This window comes from Xylaria bambusicola, assembly GCF_022495145.1.
Source record: "Xylaria bambusicola strain CBS 139988 unplaced genomic scaffold F5B22scaffold_12, whole genome shotgun sequence".
In the NCBI taxonomy this organism is placed as follows: Eukaryota; Fungi; Ascomycota; class Sordariomycetes; order Xylariales; family Xylariaceae; genus Xylaria; species Xylaria bambusicola.
The window spans coordinates 45,598-65,765 of NW_025953565.1; the positions used below are offsets into that span (position 1 = coordinate 45,598).

General features: G+C 47.2%; 9 protein-coding genes across 9 annotated transcripts; 4 read left to right on the plus strand and 5 right to left on the minus strand.

The window, feature by feature from the left end:
- Positions 1 to 1,338: 1,338 nt before the first annotated feature.
- F5B22DRAFT_635136 (GMC oxidoreductase) lies at positions 1,339 to 3,498 on the plus strand (the record flags this gene model as incomplete). Its single annotated transcript, XM_047977097.1, has 4 exons — positions 1,339 to 1,864; positions 2,021 to 2,424; positions 2,549 to 2,932; positions 3,004 to 3,498. The coding sequence occupies 4 exons, from the start codon at positions 1,339 to 1,341 to the stop codon at positions 3,496 to 3,498; spliced, it is 1,809 nt and encodes a 602-aa protein (XP_047832497.1).
- A 360-nt stretch (positions 3,499 to 3,858) lies between these two features.
- F5B22DRAFT_599021 (SDA1-domain-containing protein) lies at positions 3,859 to 7,494 on the plus strand. Its single transcript, XM_047974421.1, has 10 exons — positions 3,859 to 4,123; positions 4,268 to 4,278; positions 4,335 to 4,414; positions 4,476 to 5,173; positions 5,245 to 5,386; positions 5,436 to 5,519; positions 5,614 to 5,709; positions 5,788 to 5,821; positions 5,872 to 5,924; positions 5,995 to 7,494. The coding sequence occupies exons 1-10, from the start codon at positions 4,032 to 4,034 to the stop codon at positions 6,913 to 6,915; spliced, it is 2,211 nt and encodes a 736-aa protein (XP_047832498.1). The 5' UTR covers positions 3,859 to 4,031; the 3' UTR covers positions 6,916 to 7,494.
- On the plus strand, positions 7,236 to 8,333 carry F5B22DRAFT_60038 (MGMT family protein). Its single transcript, XM_047974519.1, has 3 exons — positions 7,236 to 7,645; positions 7,750 to 7,873; positions 7,962 to 8,333. Exons 1-3 carry the CDS (start codon positions 7,531 to 7,533, stop codon positions 8,140 to 8,142), a joined length of 420 nt encoding a protein of 139 aa, XP_047832499.1. The 5' UTR covers positions 7,236 to 7,530; the 3' UTR covers positions 8,143 to 8,333.
- F5B22DRAFT_59952 (phosphoglycerate mutase-like protein) lies at positions 8,244 to 9,606 on the minus strand. Its single transcript, XM_047974467.1, has 3 exons — positions 9,350 to 9,606; positions 8,478 to 9,286; positions 8,244 to 8,299 (listed from the first exon to the last, which is right to left on the minus strand). Exons 1-2 carry the CDS (start codon positions 9,403 to 9,405, stop codon positions 8,524 to 8,526), a joined length of 819 nt encoding a protein of 272 aa, XP_047832500.1. The 5' UTR covers positions 9,406 to 9,606; the 3' UTR covers positions 8,244 to 8,299; positions 8,478 to 8,523.
- F5B22DRAFT_60055 (heterokaryon incompatibility protein-domain-containing protein) lies at positions 9,247 to 11,905 on the minus strand. The gene is made up of 2 exons (XM_047974531.1): positions 9,577 to 11,905; positions 9,247 to 9,286 (listed from the first exon to the last, which is right to left on the minus strand). The coding sequence occupies exon 1, from the start codon at positions 11,434 to 11,436 to the stop codon at positions 9,808 to 9,810; it is 1,629 nt and encodes a 542-aa protein (XP_047832501.1). The 5' UTR covers positions 11,437 to 11,905; the 3' UTR covers positions 9,247 to 9,286; positions 9,577 to 9,807.
- Position 11,906: 1 nt separating this feature from the next.
- Positions 11,907 to 12,594, plus strand: F5B22DRAFT_60041 (DASH complex subunit Dad3-domain-containing protein). The gene is made up of 2 exons (XM_047974520.1): positions 11,907 to 12,230; positions 12,297 to 12,594. Exons 1-2 carry the CDS (start codon positions 12,147 to 12,149, stop codon positions 12,471 to 12,473), a joined length of 261 nt encoding a protein of 86 aa, XP_047832502.1. The 5' UTR covers positions 11,907 to 12,146; the 3' UTR covers positions 12,474 to 12,594.
- Positions 12,595 to 13,243: 649 nt separating this feature from the next.
- F5B22DRAFT_635140 (37S ribosomal protein S5) lies at positions 13,244 to 14,635 on the minus strand (the record flags this gene model as incomplete). The annotated part of the gene is made up of 2 exons (XM_047977098.1): positions 13,244 to 13,464; positions 13,555 to 14,635. The coding sequence occupies 2 exons, from the start codon at positions 14,633 to 14,635 to the stop codon at positions 13,244 to 13,246; spliced, it is 1,302 nt and encodes a 433-aa protein (XP_047832503.1).
- A 240-nt stretch (positions 14,636 to 14,875) lies between these two features.
- F5B22DRAFT_599031 (salicylate hydroxylase) lies at positions 14,876 to 16,947 on the minus strand. Its single transcript, XM_047974422.1, has 3 exons — positions 16,347 to 16,947; positions 15,727 to 16,281; positions 14,876 to 15,667 (listed from the first exon to the last, which is right to left on the minus strand). Exons 1-3 carry the CDS (start codon positions 16,581 to 16,583, stop codon positions 15,239 to 15,241), a joined length of 1,221 nt encoding a protein of 406 aa, XP_047832504.1. The 5' UTR covers positions 16,584 to 16,947; the 3' UTR covers positions 14,876 to 15,238.
- Positions 16,948 to 17,723: 776 nt separating this feature from the next.
- Positions 17,724 to 19,126, minus strand: F5B22DRAFT_644704 (plasma membrane protein Pth11-like protein; the record flags this gene model as incomplete). The annotated part of the gene is made up of 5 exons (XM_047978470.1): positions 17,724 to 18,049; positions 18,108 to 18,190; positions 18,243 to 18,691; positions 18,754 to 18,891; positions 18,965 to 19,126. 5 exons carry the CDS (start codon positions 19,124 to 19,126, stop codon positions 17,724 to 17,726), a joined length of 1,158 nt encoding a protein of 385 aa, XP_047832505.1.
- Positions 19,127 to 20,168: the final 1,042 nt, after the last annotated feature.

Genomic DNA, 20,168 nt, shown 5'->3' on the forward strand with positions numbered 1-20,168 from the left:
CGAACCATCTGGGTCATCAAACCAGCTAACTAGATCCTATAATAACAAGCACAACTGCAGCACGCCGTGCTCCGATACCTAGTGAAACTGTCTACCCAGTTAGTTAGTAAGTTAGTAAGGAGGGCCATGGTCTCGTTCATTCGAGTGCTCTCGAACTAGGAGCTGTTTATTGAAAGCCCCACCATTGCACTTCTCGTCACCCCATCGCACGCGCCACTACATGAGTAATATGACGCTAGAAGATGGAAGCAGTGGAGGAAGTTCCCAAAAAGGTTGGTCCAAGCGGAAAGTCAAGTAACGGACATACATGTAGAAGAAGGCAGGTTTCACGATATTAGCATATCTTGACAAGGAAATCGTCAAAAGGCAGTTTTTACTTATTCGTGGCCAGTTCCAAGATATTTAAAACTAATATATCTTGTAAACTTTTGCATCAAACCTGAAACAAGCTTATCGCACGATGCAGGTCATATGCCTGAAAGTCGAACAAGTACTTGGCGAGAAGCGCCATTTTTCAGCATTCAGCAAAGCTAACAGCAGCAATTTAAATCCCTCTCACCATCTTATCAGGTCGCGTGAGCATTTCGTAGCATCCAGGATCTAGACGAGAAGAGGGCCTGTGTCCGGAATCTTCATTATCAGGATATATTTGAGACGTTTCCATTGGTCTGAGCAGCATGAAGAAATAAGCTTTCTCATCTACTGTAAAATCCAACAACCTGGTTCATGCTTGCAGGGTAAGGTTAAGAGCCTTGAAGGAATGCTTTAGTCACGCGACGAATTTCGATGATGGCCGTATATCGCTTATTATGAGAAATGCCTCAACATTGTCTTGGACTGACGCGGTTTTAGGATAGCTTTGCGGAATGCATCGGAACGGTTAAAGGTTGGGGTGCTCTTTATCCGCCTCTATAGCAAAAGAGAATCCAATTACGTGCGGCCTGTAAAACTGAGGGATAATACGGATACTATAGCTACGCAAATCTCCGTGAACTGACGATCCAGGGTTCTGAACTCGAGTTCCCCAACTCTAGGACCGAGGCATTGCGGTCCGGGCGTTTTCTTCCAACTAGCCATTTAGCCAGAATGCCATTGCTGACTAGCTTCCAAGACAGCATCCTTTTCAAGTATTTCTCAACTGCAAGCAATATGGCCTGCGTATTACCCTATCTAGGCGTTGACAAGAATGCGCTGACATTGTCTTCAAGCGTTTATGCCTAGATAGAAATTAGCCTTAAAAGAAATATAAAAGACCTGTAGCTTTCTGTTGGCGCATCGTAATTGAGCTTGTTGATTGAAGTTCAATACCAAATTGCGTCGCTCTAGCCCAAGTTCAAGATGCTTCGTCAACTACTTGCTGCCGGGGTCTTCTTAGGCGCCGCAACACTGGTTACGGCCGTAGCAGAAAGCTATGATTATATCGTCGTAGGGTCGGGTCCGGGTGGTGCCCCTTTAGCAGCAAACCTCGCCCGCGCAGGATATAGTGTGACTTTGCTCGAAGCGGGAGACGATCTCGGCAACAACAAGAACTTTTCGGAGATAGCCAACTTTATCGCAGCGGGCAACGACGAGAAGTCGCGGTGGGATTTCTTTGTTAGACACTCAGACGACAAAGCGCGCGAAGCCAAATATGAGAAAACAACTTGGCGTACAGCAGACGGTTCCTTCTACGTTGGACTTGATCCACCAGAGGGGTCAACACGCCTTGGCATTTACTATCCTCGAGCGGCAACACTCGGCGGTTGTGCTATGCATAATGGGGGCATCTGTACCCTTCCGAATGACGCTGACTGGGATTATATCGCCGAAATTACGGGTGATGACGGCTGGTTAGCGAGTAATATGCGCAAGTACTTCGAAAAGAGTCAGTAGATCCAGAGTCTTTCACTCTAATTCGGCTATGATCGGGATAAAAGTAGTCAGTTCAAACTGTTCTACTTCCGAAGCCATTATGATCTTGAGAAAATGGCGTGTGGTGAGCCACGTGTAGCATGATGATTGCTGACTTCAAATGCCTCAGTGGAAGCAAATGAATACCTACCACCTGACACACCGGGCCATGGATACAATGGCTACGTAAACACAACAATTAGTGACCCGTCGTTCATGAAAGAAAACTCGGATGTCCAGGAGCTTACAAGCCAGCTTATCTCGCATATGGGAGGCGATGCAGGAAGAGATATCAATGCTTTCAGCCCGGACCGTGATCAGACTACGGGAGTCTTCGGACTAACCAGCCATGCAGACAGGAATGGGAAACGAGCTGGCACGAATACCTATTTGAAAAGAACATTGGCCGACCCCGCAAAGTTCAACTTGACAATCCAGCTAGAGACGCTCGTGACTAGGATCCTGATTGATCAGAAACATGGAAAACCCAGCGCAACAGGAGTCGAAGTTCTAAGAGGGTCTCATCAATATGAGGTCTGTAACCTGTACTTCTAATGTCCGGCTTAGCATACTCAAGACGCTATGGTTGGCTTGAATTGCCTAGATTGTGAAGGCTTCTCCCTCAGCATTAGACCGCTACTAACCATTGCGTATTTAGGCCGATCCTTTCTACAACGCTACCAAGAAGGGCAAACCTAGTCGAATTTACGCCCGGAAGGAAGTTATCATCGCTGGCGGCACTTTCAATTCCCCCCAAATCTTGAAGCTTAGTGGTATTGGTCCGGCACCAGAGCTGAAGAAGTTCAATATCCCGTTGGTGAAAGACCTCCCGGGGGTTGGAGAGAACCTCGGCGACAACTATGAAGCAGGCATTCAATCCTTGGCTAGTAAGCCTCTGAACGGTAGTTTTGCTCTAGTTTCTGTCTTCCTGAAGACTCGCTCGGCGCGCAGGACTCGGAATATTCAAGCATGGTGTGGTGGATTTTCGTTTGAGGGATTCTGGCCTGGCTTCCCGACCGACTATGGCCAGAACCAATACGAGGTGAGGATGGACGTATATCGTCTATGTGCTTGATTTCCAGGGTGTACATTGCTGATTTCGCTTGGAACCAGTGTGCCATAGTCCACATCAATCCACGTTCGCAGGCTGGATATGTACGGCTACGCTCAGATGACCCCCGAGAAATGCCTGATATCAACTTCAATTTCTTCGCGAAAGGTGGAGACGAAGACCTAACAGATATGCTTGATGCGGTTAAGACATTCCGTACAGCATTGAACTCGGCGGGCTCGCCCATCACGCCCTTCAACGAGCGACACCCATGTCCTGGTGTAAATCAAAAGTGCACCGACGAAGCACAGAAGGAGTTTATCAAGCTGCAATCCTACTCGCATCATGCAACCAGCACATGTGCAATCGGCCCAGCCCACGATCCAATGGCGGTGTTGGATTCGAAGTTCAGGGTTCATGGTGTTGGGAATCTTCGTGTAGTAGATGCATCTGCCTTCCCAAAAGTGCCGGGTGCATTTCCTGTCTGCCCAACGTTCATGCTTGCAGAGAAGGCCTCAGCAGATATTCTGGCTGATCTGGAAGAAAAGGGGGAATAGGGGGAATCAAGCGCAGAGGTACCATTGCCTATTTTAGACGTATAGGTACTGTAAATATTATGTCACCGCGCTTACCTAGTAGGTAGTCTGCTACACCACAACGCAATTATGAACATAGCATCTGCCCAAGAATTACGTCGACATCGGATAGAGACGTTGCCTCCTCAATCCTTAGAGTAAGGGTCGAGAGTGAAATACTATGTACAGGTTTCGGATCTCATACACTGTGTATAATACCTACTTTAACTGTACCGCTAGCCAAAACTGCCCCACTTATTCACTCTCCTTTAAGTAGAGTCTGAAGAAGTCATATCGATAAGATAAGATAAAGATTTTCTGGCGATGCTTCCAGTTTCGCGATGTTGAAATGTTGTATTGAACCTTGTACCCCCCGCTATATTGAGCCATATCTTTCTTTGGCTTCACTATCCATTGAGGGGAAAGTAATTCTACAGCGATTTCTGGCATAGATACCTAGAGTATCCCGTTATCTAGACCTGTCCAAGCGATACAGCCTTGATTCTGAGTCCGAAATGCCGAAGCGAAAAGTCACCGCAGCGGAAAAGGTCGAGGGCCTCGCCGTTCTCCAGTGGAAGCTGAGGAAAGACCCTCTAGCCTATCAAACGTAGGTGAAATTCTAATCCGATTTTTCTACTCTTGCTATCAAGAGTGGCTTTGAAAAGCACTTTCTTGAGCTAGGTCTGCCATGGACTTCTCCATCCATAGCACATGAAGCCTTGAGCTATGTTCGCTGATATCAACTTAACAGGGAATTCATAGGTTAGTCTGATGCCACACGGACAGAATATTTTGGCCAAGCTAACATTGGCGTCAAGAGCTATGGCAGCATTTTGATTCAGCGCGCGAGAGAGTTCTTGCAGACCCTCTGGGTGTAGATGCCGACTCACTTGCTACGGTCAGCTTCTTTATAATCTCTGGACATTCCGGCGTTCAAACTGGAGTCTAACCTTACTTAGTTCAGGGAACATATGGATTTGATCGCGCACTGCGCCGAGAAATACCCCGAAATCACAGCTACCTTCCCAGATAGTCTCAGAGACATCCTCATAGCGCACCATGCGACGCTCGATCCAACACTCCGAGAGAAGATTGTTACCAGCCTTTCACTCTTGAGGAGGAAAGAGGTTATAGACAGCGCTTATTTGCTGCCCATATTTTGGTCTCTTCTCATTTCTACGCCAAGCAAAACATTGAGAACTTTGCTGTACCAAAAAATTATCAGTGACGTGCGAGAAAGCAACACACGAGCAAAAAACCACAAGGTCAACCGAACATTACAACAAGCGCTTTACAATATAGTGACAGACAAATCCACACCCAAAGCGTTATGGGCTGTGAAAGTTGTGCGAGACCTTTGGAGGCGCCGCATTTGGGATGACGCAAAACCAGTTGATATCATGAGACAGGCGGCTATGAGCGATGATCCTAAGACAGTAGCTAGTGCTGTTAGGTTCTTTCTCGGCAGTGATAAAGAGCGAGATGAATTCGAGGATGACAGCAGCGACGAGGAGGCAGTCGACGTCCGCAAAGTTAAACACCAGATCGGCATTAACAAGAAGAGCAAGAAGTCAAAGAAAATTCTTGAAAAAGCCACAGAGAAGGTCAAGAGGCAAGAGCGGAAAAAGAGTGCGAATCAGCAACTCAATTTCTCTGCGTAAGTCTCGCTCAAATGCTCACCTTTACCCTTGGACTTCCGTACCGTATCCATACTTACTGAGGTGCTAGTCTGCATTTACTCCTGGACCCTCAAGGATTCTGCGAGTCGCTATTCGAGAAGCATTTGCAAAATAAGAAATCGAAACTTCCATTAGAGACTAAGCTTGATATCTTACAACTCGTTACTCGTCTAGTCGGCCTGCACAAGCTTGTAGGTCTACCGTGCACAACGAGATTCCACCAGCTAACAGCTCTTCTAGACAATTCTACCCTTATACTCGTACTTTACTTCCCATCTTACACCTCGACAACAATCTGTAACATCGTTTCTGGCATCCCTCGCGGTACGTAATTTGTGGCTCACCCATAAACTTGGACGAGACATACCATGTCTCTAAGCCCGGATTTTCCTGATACGCCATACTAATTTCATTATAGCAAGCAACGCATTCCCTTGTACCACCTGAAACAATAGAGGTGTTGCTACAGAAAATCGCGAACGAATTTGTCTCAGAGGCATCAAATGTAGAAGTTGTGAGTTTGGATCGTTTTCATAGACTCCCTGCAATTTCAAGACATGAGAGTGTATGCTCCAAGCTAACCAACGAGTAGTGTGCCGCCGGAATCAATGCTATTCGTGAAATTTGTGAGTCTTAAAACTTCAGATAATTTAATTCATAAAGCTAACTTGATAAGGCGCACGTCAACCTCTCGCAATGAACGAGACATTGTTGCAGGATTTGGTAGAGGTAAGGCATCCTTCTATGCTGCAATTTTCTCAAATCCATGGAAAATACGGCAGTAGCTGACAGCCTCTAGTACCGTAAAAGTAAAGATAAGGGAGTGTCAATGGCTGCAAAGGGTCTTCTCTCATTATATCGCGAAAAGGGCGCAGAAATGTTAAGGAAGAAGGATCGCGGCAAGGATGCTACGATTGGGCTCAAATCAGGCGAAGTAAAGCAACAGAAATACGGCGAAGAGCAAGTTGGTGAGATTGAAGGACTTGAATTACTTGCCAAGTGGAAAGAGGAAGAAAAGAAGAGGAAACGGGCCGAGAAAGGACTTCCAGATGATCCTGATGCTGTTGAGAAGAACGAAGAGGAAGACGATGACGATTTTAACGAGAGCGATTGGGAAGTTGCTTCAACTGATAGTGATGAGTCCGGAGAATGGATACGTGTTGCCGAATCTGATGATGAGGCCGAGCCGGAGCCCAAGAAGCGGAAAGTCGGGGATGAGGCAGAGCAGGATGAAGAAGACAAGGAGCCAGAGCAGGCTATCGACTTCATGAAGCTTGCGACAACCCAAGTGCTAACGCCGGCTGACCTTGCCAAGCTCAAAGAATTGAGATTGGAGGCTAGCATCAACAAGGCAATGGGAAGTAGTAAGCGAAAGGAAATGGAAGCTCGTCACATAGACGAGGGTTTGACGGCAGAGCAAATTGAGGCACCAGCGAAGCTCCGAAAGGCCACCAAAGAAGAGCGGTTAGCTATGGTGAAGGAGGGTAAGCCGAACAGGGAAGAACATAAATCTACAGCTGCTATCAGGAAGTCGAAGAAAGAGGCTGAGGGCAAGTCGACAACCAACAAGGAAAAGGCTCGTAGGAAGAACTTTCTGATGACGCTTGGAAAGGCCAAGTCGAAGCAGAAGCGCAGTCTCGTTACAACAAGAAACGTCCTCAAAGCACATGTTGAGCGCAGCAAGTCTGGCGGAAGACGACGGAATGGCAAGTCGAGGTAAATTTTGGGATATAATGACAGATACCTGAAATAGGCCTATTTTTATATAATACAGGCCGACTGAATTTTTCAGACGCGTCCCTCATTATATTCGCTCTACATTTTGTGAAGTCATGTTGTTTACAAGCTCAAGCATAGCCAAGTTCTTCATCGGCAGTGGTTTAAACTGCTATAATCTCCACGACATTCTATTTTCGCTTAAATTACGTACCGAATAGCGGTGTGTAGAATAGAGTCAACGAGCTATATACAAAGATCTAGATATCTAGGTTGCTGCACTGGTTTGTGGAATGTATCCGAGCCTTGATGTAAGCTTCGCGTGTGTTATGTGTTATGTGACTTGCCTAGAATCGAAGCTACCTACCAATTTACTTCACCGCCCGTATCTTAGGCCCCTACCCCAGAAGTACCTAAGTACCTACCTACTGTCAAAGGGCGTACTTGTCTGTTCACGACTACAATCATATCTTCTCATCTCAGAAGATGGGCCGAGATAGGCATCGACTAAAACAAGTTAATCGCACTTTAACAAGCAGGGGTTGAATAAGCAAACAGGCAAGAAAGAAAGAAAGAAAGAAAGAAAGAGAGCAAAAGCGAGAAATACAGACCCCAAGCAATGGCGCGATCCGACGAGGCAGCTTCCTTCTTCATCGCCGTGTACCGCGCCGTGCAGGAAATACCGGAAGGCAAAGTGACCAGCTACGGACATATCGCGAAGCTCGTGGGAACCCGTACGTCCAAGTACCTTTTTTTTCATAGCTGAGGATTCTCATTTCACGTAGATATCTCAGGTTACTCCGAGTGGCTATGAGTAAAAAGCTCACGGGGAATACAGCACAGCGTCCGCGCCAAGTCGGCATCTGCCTCAAGCATTTATCGCATGATCCCGGAGCGAGACATCATTCAGGGAACGTCCCTTGGCAGCGTGTAATCAACTCGAAAGGGATAATATCGCCTCGGTGAGTGCACGTTCTGTTTCCCATGTTACATGCCATTTCGTACCATAGGTATGGGAAGGAGATATGCTAACACTAGCCACGATTATAGGTCACAGCCATCTGGGGCGCGTAACCAAGCAGCTGCGTTACGGGCTGAAGGCATCACAGTCTCTACAGATGCATTAGGGGAACTGAGTGTCGACTTTGGAGAGTACGGATGGTTTCCTGATGTATTGCCATCTGAAGAAGCAGAAGAGGAGGAATGGAGCTCGAGCAGTGAAAACGAATGATTGTCTATTTGCTATTGATTCTACATGGGACAGGTAATTATTGACTCATACTTCCCTATGGTAGACCGAACTCAAGCGGTTCAGTATAAGTTTGCACAGCCATATTCCAGTATAGTTACCCTTCGTCCTACGATATCGCATTAGGCTCACGGAGCATCTGCTGGAGACGATTCGGTTAGCGAAGGCTTCCACGTATCGTTCAGAATCAGAGAGAATGAAAATAATTATCAGATAGCGGTTGGACATAAGTGATTCCACATTGAGTTTTCAGAACAGGTCTGTGTGATATGTGCTCTCATCATAGAAAAATAGAAAGTGATCGGGACAGAACATACCATATTCATAGATCATGTCTCCTTGAACACAATCATCATGCTAAACTCATTGATTATTCTCATCCTCATCGAGCTTTCGCTTTCTTGAGGCTGATGTGAAGAATGACTCCATCGTACGTTGTCGTGAGTCGTACGACGCGCTGCCAATTCCACCACGGGTTTTCTTCAAACCCTGTAGGTGATCAACGTTGTTGGTAGACTCTACTATCATATGAATGATTTTGGAACTAGCCAGGTCACGCGAGATACTGTCAGACACCTCAAGGCGTGCTTGCAAGACACCAGTGTTGCTCCATGGTGCTAAATAGTCCGAGCCAGTTCGCTCTGCTGTTAGCCGCTGAATAGAGGATTTGGACGGATAACGCAAAAGCAGCGCCTTCAGTAGGACGTTGAGAATTATGCCATGGGCGACAACGACAACCGTGGCATTTTCAGCCGCAAGCTGATCGATGGTCGGGCTGAGGGAATGGTCGAGAAACCGATTGATACGAATACACATGGATTCAGCGGTCTCCGAACCATCATCGCTGTCTTTAGCACCAAATTTCTTGCCCTCTGATAATCCAAAGTCCTTTTCACGTAGCTCTTCCACACGAATTACGCCAGACGGCAGTGACGAGGTTGAATCATCATTTGTGGATCGACAGGCTTCAGCGATTGCGTCAGCTGTCTGATATGCTCGTTGGAGATTCGAAGCAAAGACATGGCATATAGGTCCTATCGCGGTTTGACGACTGGCAATGTGCGCGCCAAGTCGTTTGGCCTGGAGGACGCCATGGTTGGTTAGAGACGAGTCACGAGAGCCTGCACTTGAAAAGATGTGTTAATAGAACGGCGACGAATAAATATGTAGACGATTGGAGACAACTCACTATAATCCTGCTACATTATCAACTGACTCGCCATGACGAATGAGGAGTAAGCGCATTGCTGCGCATCATCATCAGAAGTTTGCGAGAAAGTTGGAGAGAAGAAAAGAGAGAAAATGCAAGCAAGCTGTGGGGGAAGAAGATTTTATGTGCTAGCTTAAGATCCGTGCAAACGCCCGTTTAAGCTAGGTTGTACGTACTGTGCTCGACACTGTATCTTGCAAGCTTACTTCGTAACAAAATTCGACTAGCCAGTCATCAACACCAACAACCACCTGGACAGGTAGGCAGTGTCTCAAAAGATTGAAAAGACAGGTCTAGGCGGATGATAAGCCACTCAAGCTTATATGGTGTATTCGATCGCATACAATTAGTACCCCACGCCAGCCAAGCCAAGTTTTGCTTGCCTGTAATAGTCGTAATTTGTTTAAGTTTTGGATGCTTCGAATCTGTATATATGATCATGTTATTACAGTGTTAAAGACCAGCCTATAAACTAAACATGGCGCCCCTGTGATTTCCAGCTCTCCTGGTATGATCGAGACTGATATCGTTGCTTTCTTATCTTCAGATAGCAAGACCTCAAGGCTATGGCTAGATGAAGCAATATCTGCCATTTTCTTTGATAAATCCGAAAAGCAGATCGGGTTCTCCTCGTTCTCGTTCCCAAAGAAGAATTCTGCCTGTTCTCGGTACCTTTTCCGGTCAAAGATTTTGATATAAGAGTAATTGAAGAGGACGATTAGCTCGATATTTGCCGAGCCAACATGAGCTACAACTTGCACGGCAGTCATGTGATACTGCACACCACGCTTCAGCCAGCCCATGAGGGTCACGGGTGTGTGCAGGAAGATCCTATCGGTTACATCAAATAAACGACGGGGAGACACACGCTGAAGCTGAAACTGTTCATTGTCAGGTATATGGAAAGCATGATTTCGGTGTTGGTAGATTTTTGTCTTCACGTCATATCCAGGATCGGGGATGATATAGAAACTGGTATCTGATGCTTTCCATATGGCTGCCTCTCTTCTGACTGTAGTGTGCCTAACACGACAGTATACACCTGGCCCGACCTTACGCAGTAAGATGCCTCGCGGGATTATATCGCAGTCTTGTCCGAGCCAAAAACCGTAGAGCTGATAATCTGTTTCGGGCTCTTTTACTACTGACAACTGCAGGACGTGGGAGAACAAGACTCCCTTGTTGGTTATGACGAACTCAGGGAACACCGAGATGAATGGTGATAAAGCATCAACCGTCCTAAACGCGCTTGGTGATTCTGCAAGGAGGCTGCTCAATTGTAGTTCATCGAGGGACAGACCTTTACATTGTGGTTCGCTCACGTCGTTTTCCGGCCAGTTCCAGAAGAAGATAGTCATGTCTGAGTTGCGTTTGATAATTTCTTCTTGCAGTCGACGAAATGCCATACGGCCCTCACCGTAAAGCAAAGGCATATTTATGCCAAATATTCCAAGTAAACAGTATGCTTGATCTTCGATCCTAGTTGTTTGCCGGCATGAGGCCCATGCCATTCTTTGGGCTACAGGGCATTGTGAGATCATCTGTGTATACTGAATATAGTGCTCTTCAATTTTCGTTATTTTGGCTATCTCTTTGATAAGAGATCGCTTTGTGCCCACAAGTTTCCAAGTGGCATTGTAGAACATGAGGTTATTCGGTGCGAGCAATTCTTGCAAAGTCCAGCCCCGAGTCCACCAACGACAATCCCCTAACTTCATACTATCGGGGTTGAAGTCAGATAGGAAGACGTAGCAAACTGCTGCGTGCTCATACCACTTGAACATGGAGTTAATCGATTCAGAAAGCTCAGCGCTGCTCGACTTATCAATGCAGCAAGTATCTATCCACACATATTCCAAGTTGTGTTGGAGAGCCAAACGGCAGGTTTCCTTGATTTTGGCATACCCTTTTTTTCGAGTGACATCCACCATAGGCTCTGAACACATGTCACGAAAGGTGACCTCTTCATCCCCCCATGTATGCGATAGGATCGCATACCGCGGGACCTTAGAGCTTGACTGCTCAAACTCGTGAAATTTTATGGTTTGGGAGTTGATGAGCCTCATGGCGTAAATAAGAACCGAGTGTTCAGGATAGAGTAATGGTTGGAATTCACCACATACCGCGAGCAAGGAGTAAGAGAGGGGTATGTATGACCTGCCTGGATATCCACACAGCTATTTTGCGGCTGAACAGATATTATGGCATCTAGCGAATCGGAAAAAACTCGCTTACAGCTGGGTTTCCTAAAGTGCACCTCAGAGACACTTTCACGTTGCCAAGTGCTGTCGACAACAAAAACTGCTGCTGGTGAAACCAAAATTCCCTTGCTCAGCATTGGCATCATGATGATGATCTTTAGCGGGAAATTGGCGTTGGGCAAATCGAGCAGGATACGAATAGATAGTAATATTCAGATGTTCCTCTACATTAGGTAGAGATTTCTGTAATAACTGAATGTTGAATGTCTTGTTGTATTGATATCTAGTCTAGTACCAATGGTAAAGCACCTCCTGTAAGTAATTGAAGTGGGAGCAATGTAGGTAGTGGGGGCGGGGTAAATGCCTACGCAATTGGGTGCCGAGTGCCTACTTGTAGGTATCAGTAGCCGCTAGGTAATTTCTGCAACTTCACGTGTCTGTCGACGCGACTTGTTCTCAATTCATTCCCTAAAGCGCTAGAAGTTTTGACGATTTGTCGACCTCCTATTCATTTCCCTCGTTGCTCGTCAGTTACAGATGAAAGATTAAGCGCCGCATAGCCTCCCTTTGGCGCGATGGATCTCTCACCACCTGAGCTCTCTCCCCTCGAGCAGGAGGTGTTAGAGGAATACGAGCGACTAGCCGAGAACATGAAAAAGGTACCTGAGAATCCAATAGCTTCAGGATTGAAATATAACTCACGACTGACAACACGCTCTAAACAGCTCGCATCAGTTCTCGACACCATGGCCAGCCAACCCACGACTGAGATCCTGGACGGACTACGCGAGCTCGAGCGCAAGACGAGTCTCGTCTTCACACTCCTCAAGGCCAGCGTGTACAGCATCGTCCTGCAGCAAGAAATCGATTTTGGCGAGAACCACGACGGACAGCAGTCCTGATTCATGAAGATCTGGCTATACTCGCACCTGTGCGGACAACGCGAGCTTGAAAGCCAACGGGCATTACTTAGAAAGGCCTTAGTACGACACTATACTCAGCACCGACGAAAAGACCTCAATACTCCATCGCTATAAAGTCAAAGAGGCAAAAACTTCCCGGCAGACTATCTAGAATGGCTAGAGAAGTGGTCATTTCCATCCGCGTAGGAACAAGCAGAAGAGAATAGGAGAAGATGATTATGGAAGTGGCGAGAACAACTTGGGACGACAAATTACGACAATGTTACGTGCTCCAAAGCGAATTGCTATCGCGCGCAATATCCCGAGATGATCACTCATGGGACGGAATCGAAGATTCATGCTCCGACTACATGAGACATAGGAGGGGTGGGTGGTTGTGGTTCTCAACAAGTCCATTTGACCGGTCGCAAATCCTAAACTTCGAGCTACGAGAGGGCTCCCAAGGGTAGCTGATATTGCGTACGGTGCAAGCATCCATGTGAGACTAGAAATAGCTAGTTGAGGCGCTTGACCAGTGTCACCTTACAGCCTCATCCATAGCTTCTGCCCCAAAAGCGACAGCTAGATATCCATCAGATATATTGCGCAAACAAGCAGTACACCTGCACACCTGCACAATACGTTATTGAGTGTGCGGCTAAAGAGTTAGACAATATAGTTTATATACACTGGGTTGTATTGTTCTTTACATGCTTATGTCTTGTACAAATACACAGGTGAGATATTATATCGTGGCCCTTGGACGGCTTCTATAAGACATCACCGCCATAGTACACTTTTCGTACATCGACCAGCTTCTTGCCACGACCAATGGCAATCTCGCTAGGGTCTTTCTGGCTCATCAGGGCCTTCACGCATGCTTTAACTGAGTTCATGGGGTTGCGGCCGCGGGGCATCTTGGCCGCAATATCGCGGATTCCGGCGATGCGGAACATCTCGAAGAGACGGTGTGAAGCACGGAGACCGAAGCCTAGTCAGCAAGTGATTAGTTTACGTGGTATAAAGTCGGTAGCACGGGTTCGCGGAAGGCGGGGATAGCTTGTGAATATACAAAACTTACCAGGTGGCCGCGCCTCGAGCTTCACTATCGTTGCGCCGACTTTGGCCTCTACGGACCCAAAGATAGTTCGATCCTCGTATCGAGGAATCGGCTTCATGTTTAAGATAGCGAGTTGCTTGGCCTTAGCCATTGCGACAGGTGACTCGACTGACTTGGCCTCGCCAATACCAAAACGACCATTGCCATTTCCAGCGATAGCGAGGACCCAATGGCTCTGGACTTTGCCGAGACGGGTTTGATTGGTGACAAAACGCGAGACCAAAATCTTGGAAGCAAAGTGCAGCTTCTTGATATGCGATATGGTAAGACCCGTCTTCTTCTTCAAATCCTGGAACTCGCCCTCGTTATCCAAGCCCTGATCCTCGGGGTCGATGGAGGCCTTGTACATGCCCGAGACACCGCGGAGGTCCTTGCCTAGGCCCGGAGCTAGTGCAGTGTTCGAAGGCTTGTCGTGGTTTACGAGTGTCGAGTGCTCCTCGAAATACTTGGCAGCTGCAAGGTCAAAGTTGACCTTCTCATCCAGCACGTTCTCGATGTCCTCCTCTTTCATGCCTTCAAAGTTGACGTCCTTGGGTATTAAGTCTTCGATAACCTTCTCTAGATCGTCCGCGTGCTCTTCCTCTGACATGAATCTTATTTTCTCCGGTGGTGGTGCGTGGGGCTTGGGTCGTTTATCGACGATGGGCAGGACTTTGCTGAAGTCGTCGAGGTAGACTGGTCGGTAGGGGTCTCTGCGTATTCTCCCCTGTATCGTCAAGTCCTTTGGATTGATAGCGGCCTCACCAGCCTCCAGGGCTGCCATCTGCTCCGGCGTGTACCGTTTTCGTAAGACCTCCAACTCCTCTGGTGTGTACTGCGGGAAGGTGTCCTTGGTAAACTGTTCGATTTTCTCGGGTGTCACCAGACCCATCTCCTCAGCCCGAACGCTCTTGAAGCGCGGTTTCCGCTTTGCCAGCTGCGCTGAACTGTGGAACGGGGCGTGACATCGTGGTGCTGAGGTTGGCGCTGCTATTCGTGCCTTGGACCCCGTTGCAGCGAGCCCCCGCGAGAGCAGGCATCGCGCTGGGTGTGCTACGCTCATCGCGCCCCCGGCTGTCGTTTTGAAGAGCCGGCGAGTGGCTAGGATTGTTGACGAACCGACGATGACAGACACAAGCGCATACGCTGGGCAGTATCTTTAATTGCTGCAATTGGCACTACACTACCTACATCGGTGTTTTTTCTGGAGCTGCCAGCGCCGGGTTTTTTATTTTGCCGACCGCTGTAAGTTAGGTGGACGCCCCACATTTACCCATTAGCCCTCTAAGCTTTACAACTGCAATACAAACAGCATTATAGTATGTTCATATCAGTCTCAATGGTAGCTACTTATGAGCTCATTAATCCATCTTCGTTTATTTATCTATTAAGAAATCCGTTGATATCTTGGCTTATAACGACGTGCCCTCCCGTTTGACGTCCTTCAAGCGTTCAACCAGATCTTTTTATAAGAGAATCACCCTATAGGGTCCGCTCACTCCTAGTGACCTTGTTGTTAATGACTAAATCCCGCGTTTTGTCGCAAAGGTTCAATTACAAGCTATCTAATACTAATATATTCTCCTCCCTTACTATGAAACTATTGTTACTTCTCATAGCACCTCTTCTGTGAATTGAGCATGTCATCTCGCTCTATAGCAATTAATCAGGCAGCCATCGACACCTTGAATGCCTCCAGCGCCTCTCTCTCCTGCTCTTCAAGATTGAAATCATACAGAAAGTCCCACTTCCACTTCAGGGCCTTCCTCCAGTCCTCAATATTCTCATACTTCTCCTGACTGCACATAATATTACCAACCTCTCTACTAGACTGAATAACTTGTTTACACCTCGGCATCCTCGCCGACTCATATACTCGGAAAGCTTTGCTTATGTTTTTCGGATCCGTGATTCCATTCAGCAGGGCTGCGAGGATAACGCAATCCTCAAGGGCTTGCCCGGCGCCAGCACCTTGCCATGGCGTAGACGCGTGAGCAGCGTCGCCAATGAGACAGATGTTGTTTTGGCAGTACGCCGCGGTAGACTTGTGTTCATATTGTGAATATGCGTGAAGGGAAGCATCGGACAATAGAAGCTATGATCCCGTTAATGGTCATCCCATACTCTGAACTCATGAACCCCAGAGACGCTCACCTCAACTATACCGTTAGCAACGCCCCATTTCCGGCGCAAATTCTCTTTCTCTTGGTCTTCAAGTTTCCGCTTTCGATCGACCTGTCTCTCCCCTGCATCTTCAGCGCTTGAGATAATAGCTTGAACCATTGTTCCGCCTGCTACCAATGCATACAATAACATGGCACCATCAGCTGTGAAGGCATACTGTTGCCCAGGCCTCAAATACTCCTCGTCTACACTGCCGCGGACCTTTTCACTTGGAAACATTCCCCAGCAATCCCAGAAACCAGCCGGTGAGCTCTGGTCTTGAGCGGTAAGAATATGCCCTCGAACATGACTGTTGATACCGTCAGCGCCAATGACGGCGTCAAAATGATGAGTAGTGCCGTCTGAAAACGTGATAGCTACTCCAGCAGGCCCTTGGTCGATGGATGTCAACTGCATATTCGCATGCAATATTTTCTCAGGTAAATGTGCTAGGAGCTCCTTGAGTAGTGATGCTCGGGGAACCGAGATCCTGGGTTTCATATTCGGAATTTCAAACAGAAACTCTCCTTGATTCTTCCCAGAGCCCTAAATTTGTTAGTCAGCTTCTTGTCCACCGCGTTTGCCTCTTTGTCTTTTCCCCTCTCACTTACAACCATGACGCGGATTGACTCAGTTGGTACGGCTCCTGCTTTCTCTACTAGAGTGTCTACCGCCGCGGGCAGTATCCGTTCCAGTGCGGTCAAGGCGCTTCGAGACAGGCCTACCGTAGCACCACGCTCAGAGAACTCCTTAGACTCGTAAACTTCAATCTCGAGATTAGGGTTCCTTATAAGCAGGTTTGCAAGGCTGACGCCTGCGAGACCGCCTCCAATGATAGCTATGCGCATTATCTGTTCGATTACCTATGAATGAGTTAAGACGAGGAGATAATTCGCAGGTGGGAAAGAGTAGGACACCTGCAAATTGTGTTCAAAAAAATGTTTTACCATCCGAGTGGGACATAAGCAGCTGTTGGTTGAATTTGTTCGTTGCCTATGGGTACCTAGTAAACATGACCGACATAGACAACACTGAGGGCGGGGCAAACATTCGGCCCCCTTATTATACTGCACCATTGGTTCTGCAACATCTACCAACAGAACAATAAGCGGCAGATGGAGTGGGTGCAGTGCAACCCACGCATAATGACAATGAAACCGCGATCACGAATTCTAGAGTATTCGGTGAGCTTTCAATTTGCTCTACAGCTCAACAGCAGTCTCATAGGTAACGTGCTAGTGAGGGAATATAGCAATACCTAATACTGAGATGGAAGCGCGAGGTATATTGCCACCAAAGCCTTTTTTGGTACTGTTACATCACTAATGCGATACAAGCGCCTGTATGCAAACCTTCTAAGCTTAGGTAGGCCGCTACAAGCCCTTAGTAGGTATGCATAGCCGGTGAAGATGATGTTGATTTCTTGTATGCCTCGTCGAAATATTGAATTCACTTCACATAGAATCAGCCACTGCCTCAATGTATGTATTTAAAATATACCTTAGTTGCATCATTACCTCACTTTGCCATAAGGCTAGTAAATATTTCTTATTGCGTCAAAAGGCATCAATCAACTACCTTGCTATGTTCAGAATGAGAAATTGCGCTAGATAGCTGAAGAAGAGTATTCTGCTTGCCCGCTTCAACGGATCATCTAGGTATACGTGAGTTGTCAGAACAATTACCATTCTAGTCAGCAACAAGACGTATCAAACAGAAATATTCAAGCTATGAGAAGGATTAACGGAACTCAAAGCTTAGGTAACTAGATTATCGTCCGCGAACATAATACACGTACCGAACCAGACGCACGGAGTGCGGTGATGTCAGAAACCAGATATTTAGTTCAACGACACTCATAGTTGAGTAATGGTCTCAAAAACACTGTTCTAGGCTAGATCATAGCTATATACCGAAGCCTCCTTATCTCCCTTCGTAACAGCAAGCAATATTCATAGTGTTGAATAAAAATGTTTCATCGGAGTATGCTAACGATTTCCCCTTATCTCAGGCAATTCCATGCCCCATGCCTCTTCTTCGCTCACTTTCACTGGCTTTCGTGCTGAATGAATCGAGATACTATCATTCTTTGGGGGCTGCGAGTCGGCTGACGGGCGACGGATTGATATTTGACTGGCTTTGCTCTTCAGAAGATGAGCTTTGGACGAAGTGGCATTCCAAATGTCCTTGGTAGTTGACGCGAGCGATTCCCATGCGGGTATCCTCATAATAAAATGTAGGGTCGGCAAGTCCGCCGTCAATATTCCCACTGAGCATTCAACGACTCCCCAGTATAGCCCGTTGGTAATTACAACTTTTACTACGAGTTAGTGCTTATCTTCGGGGCGGCCAGAGCTAAAAGTGATAATTACAGATTGGATCGTCATTAGGATTGAAGCCATCTTGAGCAATTCTCGCGGTGAATACAAGACGGGTTAGAGACGCCGCGACAGCTCTGGACAATACATCAGTGTGATACACTTGCTTGATATCGCGCTAGCACTCACACAGCACCAAGAGAGAAGATGAGTATCATAGCAATCTTCCTGCGTCGAGAAAAATTGAGCCGCCATATCTTTTCTTGTGTTTTAGTAGAGGAATACAGCAGCTGGTTGATGCGAGTGATACTCACTAGAGGTAGTGGGATAACTATCACTACAACATCCGTGATAAAGTCTGTAATCGAGAGAGCGAGGAACAACTGTTTCGTTTGCACGCATTTCGTGAGGAGGTCATGAGTAGAGCGCCAGTAAGCATAGAAATCAAGCCGACATGCAAACAGCTGCGCGAGGAAGAATGCCGTTGTCCAGAGAGCAACAAAGCACATCATGCCAAGCAAGAATCTGTGTACCCAGCCGTTCCTGTTCACCGAAAAGATCCGTATGTAGAACGCGAGAAAGCTGGCTTTTATCAGCCCCAGGGTCAGAGGAAGCATTAGCAGGACAGCAAGTTGAATCTGCGGCGATAAAATTAGTACTTGCTTGGGAGGCATATTGGAGGCGCTTCATAGGACCTTACTTTTCCAGTCAGTGCTGCTTGGGGGGTCGCAGCTGCAAATGGATCTTCTTCGAAGATTTGAGGTACCTCAAAGCGATAAGCGATCGATTTGCGAGCTACGCCGTATATAAGCGTTATGCCCATGCCCAATGTTAAAACCTGTAGCAGTCAATTAAAGTCTTCGCTCCGTGTATCCTAGCATGATATTTTGAAAAGATACATCATCACGCACCGTAGCGAGTAGTATTAGCCAGTCATCCGCCTTCAAGCCATGCTTGAGCTTCCGGCGGAGATGAAACCGTAGTGTAAGGGCCAGTAGATCTATTACTGGGACGACGATACTTGCGGCGACGACATGGCCGGGTGTTTCGAAGTATTCCTGCTTAGCAGGCATTCTTGTGATCAACTGGCCTTGCAGCTCCTTTCGCTGTCCTAACAAAGGAATAATAGGAAGGTATACTGAACTCCGCGGGGGATACACAGAGTTGTTTTCTCTGTCTTCGAAAGACCACAGTCTGGCCAATGGTTTCAGAGGGAATGAATAGGGGAGCCTTGAGATATGTGCAAACCTCCCTAGACAAACGTACACGGGGATACGGCGGCTTCTTGAAGAGAGGTTCAGCAAGGCCTTTCTTCACATATGGCAACAAGAATTGAAATGCCGCTGCAGGTCTAGCATCACTCCACCTGCAATGGAGAACTATTGTGCACAAATGTGTGGCTCAGAAGCAATTGAGTCTCACGCCTAGGCAGGCGAACCAACAAGCTCGCCCCCATGATGCACCATCAGATGCGCCAGAAGCTTCCCTTCCTACCGCTCGTTGGTTTGGCTTGCAGCAGTTACCTACCTATGTAATCTTATGCTGCACGAACGTTACGCCGATCACCAACTATAAGCAAGTTACTAGGCTGGGCAAAGCTGGGTAAGCAATGCCTCACATACCAACTCCCGTACCATCGACAATTGCCCTTCTGTTAATTTTCAAGAGTGGCGGGCTCCGTCACTTAGTTGATTTAGCCAGTAAACAGCTAATGCGACATCAGGTCGCGACCCAACCTCGCCAACCAAAGCAGTCAGCAACCGCCGCCCCCAACCTGTGACAAGGCCTACTATCAGGCAACCTAGCACGGTCCAATCAATTATAATTCCCTTGGAATAGCTGTGTCCGCGTCCATTCGTTGGAGACGCATCAGGCGACTTATTCTTGAAAGGATTCATGCAATTGCCTATTCTTACCATTCTGCCTTGTTAGCTCTACGCCTTATTGTTGGGTCCTCGTGCAGACGCTGGCGACAACTACCATAGCGGGGGGGTTTTTTTTTGGGGGGGGGGGGGGGGGGGGGGGGGTTAAAAAACAATGCTGCCGGGTGTTGGTGATTTTTGGGGGTGTTTAAAGTGGGGCACCAAAAAAAAAAAAAAGCACAAAAAAAAAATA

Bases quoted from the DNA above. Each gene is read 5' to 3' on its own strand.
- F5B22DRAFT_599021 (XM_047974421.1), top strand. From the start codon at position 4,032: ATGCCGAAGCGAAAAGTCACCGCAGCGGAAAAGGTCGAGGGCCTCGCC. The intron at 4,415-4,475 runs GTCAGCTTCTTT...AACCTTACTTAG, and splicing joins ATGCCGACTCACTTGCTACG to TTCAGGGAACATATGGATTT. The intron at 5,387-5,435 runs GTAGGTCTACCG...CAGCTCTTCTAG, and splicing joins TAGTCGGCCTGCACAAGCTT to ACAATTCTACCCTTATACTC.
- F5B22DRAFT_60038 (XM_047974519.1), top strand. From the start codon at position 7,531: ATGGCGCGATCCGACGAGGCAGCTTCCTTCTTCATCGCCGTGTACCGC. The intron at 7,646-7,749 runs GTACGTCCAAGT...CGGGGAATACAG, and splicing joins CGCGAAGCTCGTGGGAACCC to CACAGCGTCCGCGCCAAGTC. The intron at 7,874-7,961 runs GTGAGTGCACGT...CCACGATTATAG, and splicing joins AAAGGGATAATATCGCCTCG to GTCACAGCCATCTGGGGCGC.
- F5B22DRAFT_59952 (XM_047974467.1), bottom strand. From the start codon at position 9,405: ATGCGCTTACTCCTCATTCGTCATGGCGAGTCAGTTGATAATGTAGCA. The intron at 9,287-9,349 runs GTGAGTTGTCTC...CATCTTTTCAAG, and splicing joins GATAATGTAGCAGGATTATA to TGCAGGCTCTCGTGACTCGT.
- F5B22DRAFT_60055 (XM_047974531.1), bottom strand. From the start codon at position 11,436: ATGAGGCTCATCAACTCCCAAACCATAAAATTTCACGAGTTTGAGCAG.
- F5B22DRAFT_60041 (XM_047974520.1), top strand. From the start codon at position 12,147: ATGGATCTCTCACCACCTGAGCTCTCTCCCCTCGAGCAGGAGGTGTTA. The intron at 12,231-12,296 runs GTACCTGAGAAT...CGCTCTAAACAG, and splicing joins TAGCCGAGAACATGAAAAAG to CTCGCATCAGTTCTCGACAC.
- F5B22DRAFT_599031 (XM_047974422.1), bottom strand. From the start codon at position 16,583: ATGCGCATAGCTATCATTGGAGGCGGTCTCGCAGGCGTCAGCCTTGCA. The intron at 16,282-16,346 runs GTAAGTGAGAGG...TAACAAATTTAG, and splicing joins AGTCAATCCGCGTCATGGTT to GGCTCTGGGAAGAATCAAGG. The intron at 15,668-15,726 runs GTGAGCGTCTCT...ACGGGATCATAG, and splicing joins TTGCTAACGGTATAGTTGAG to CTTCTATTGTCCGATGCTTC.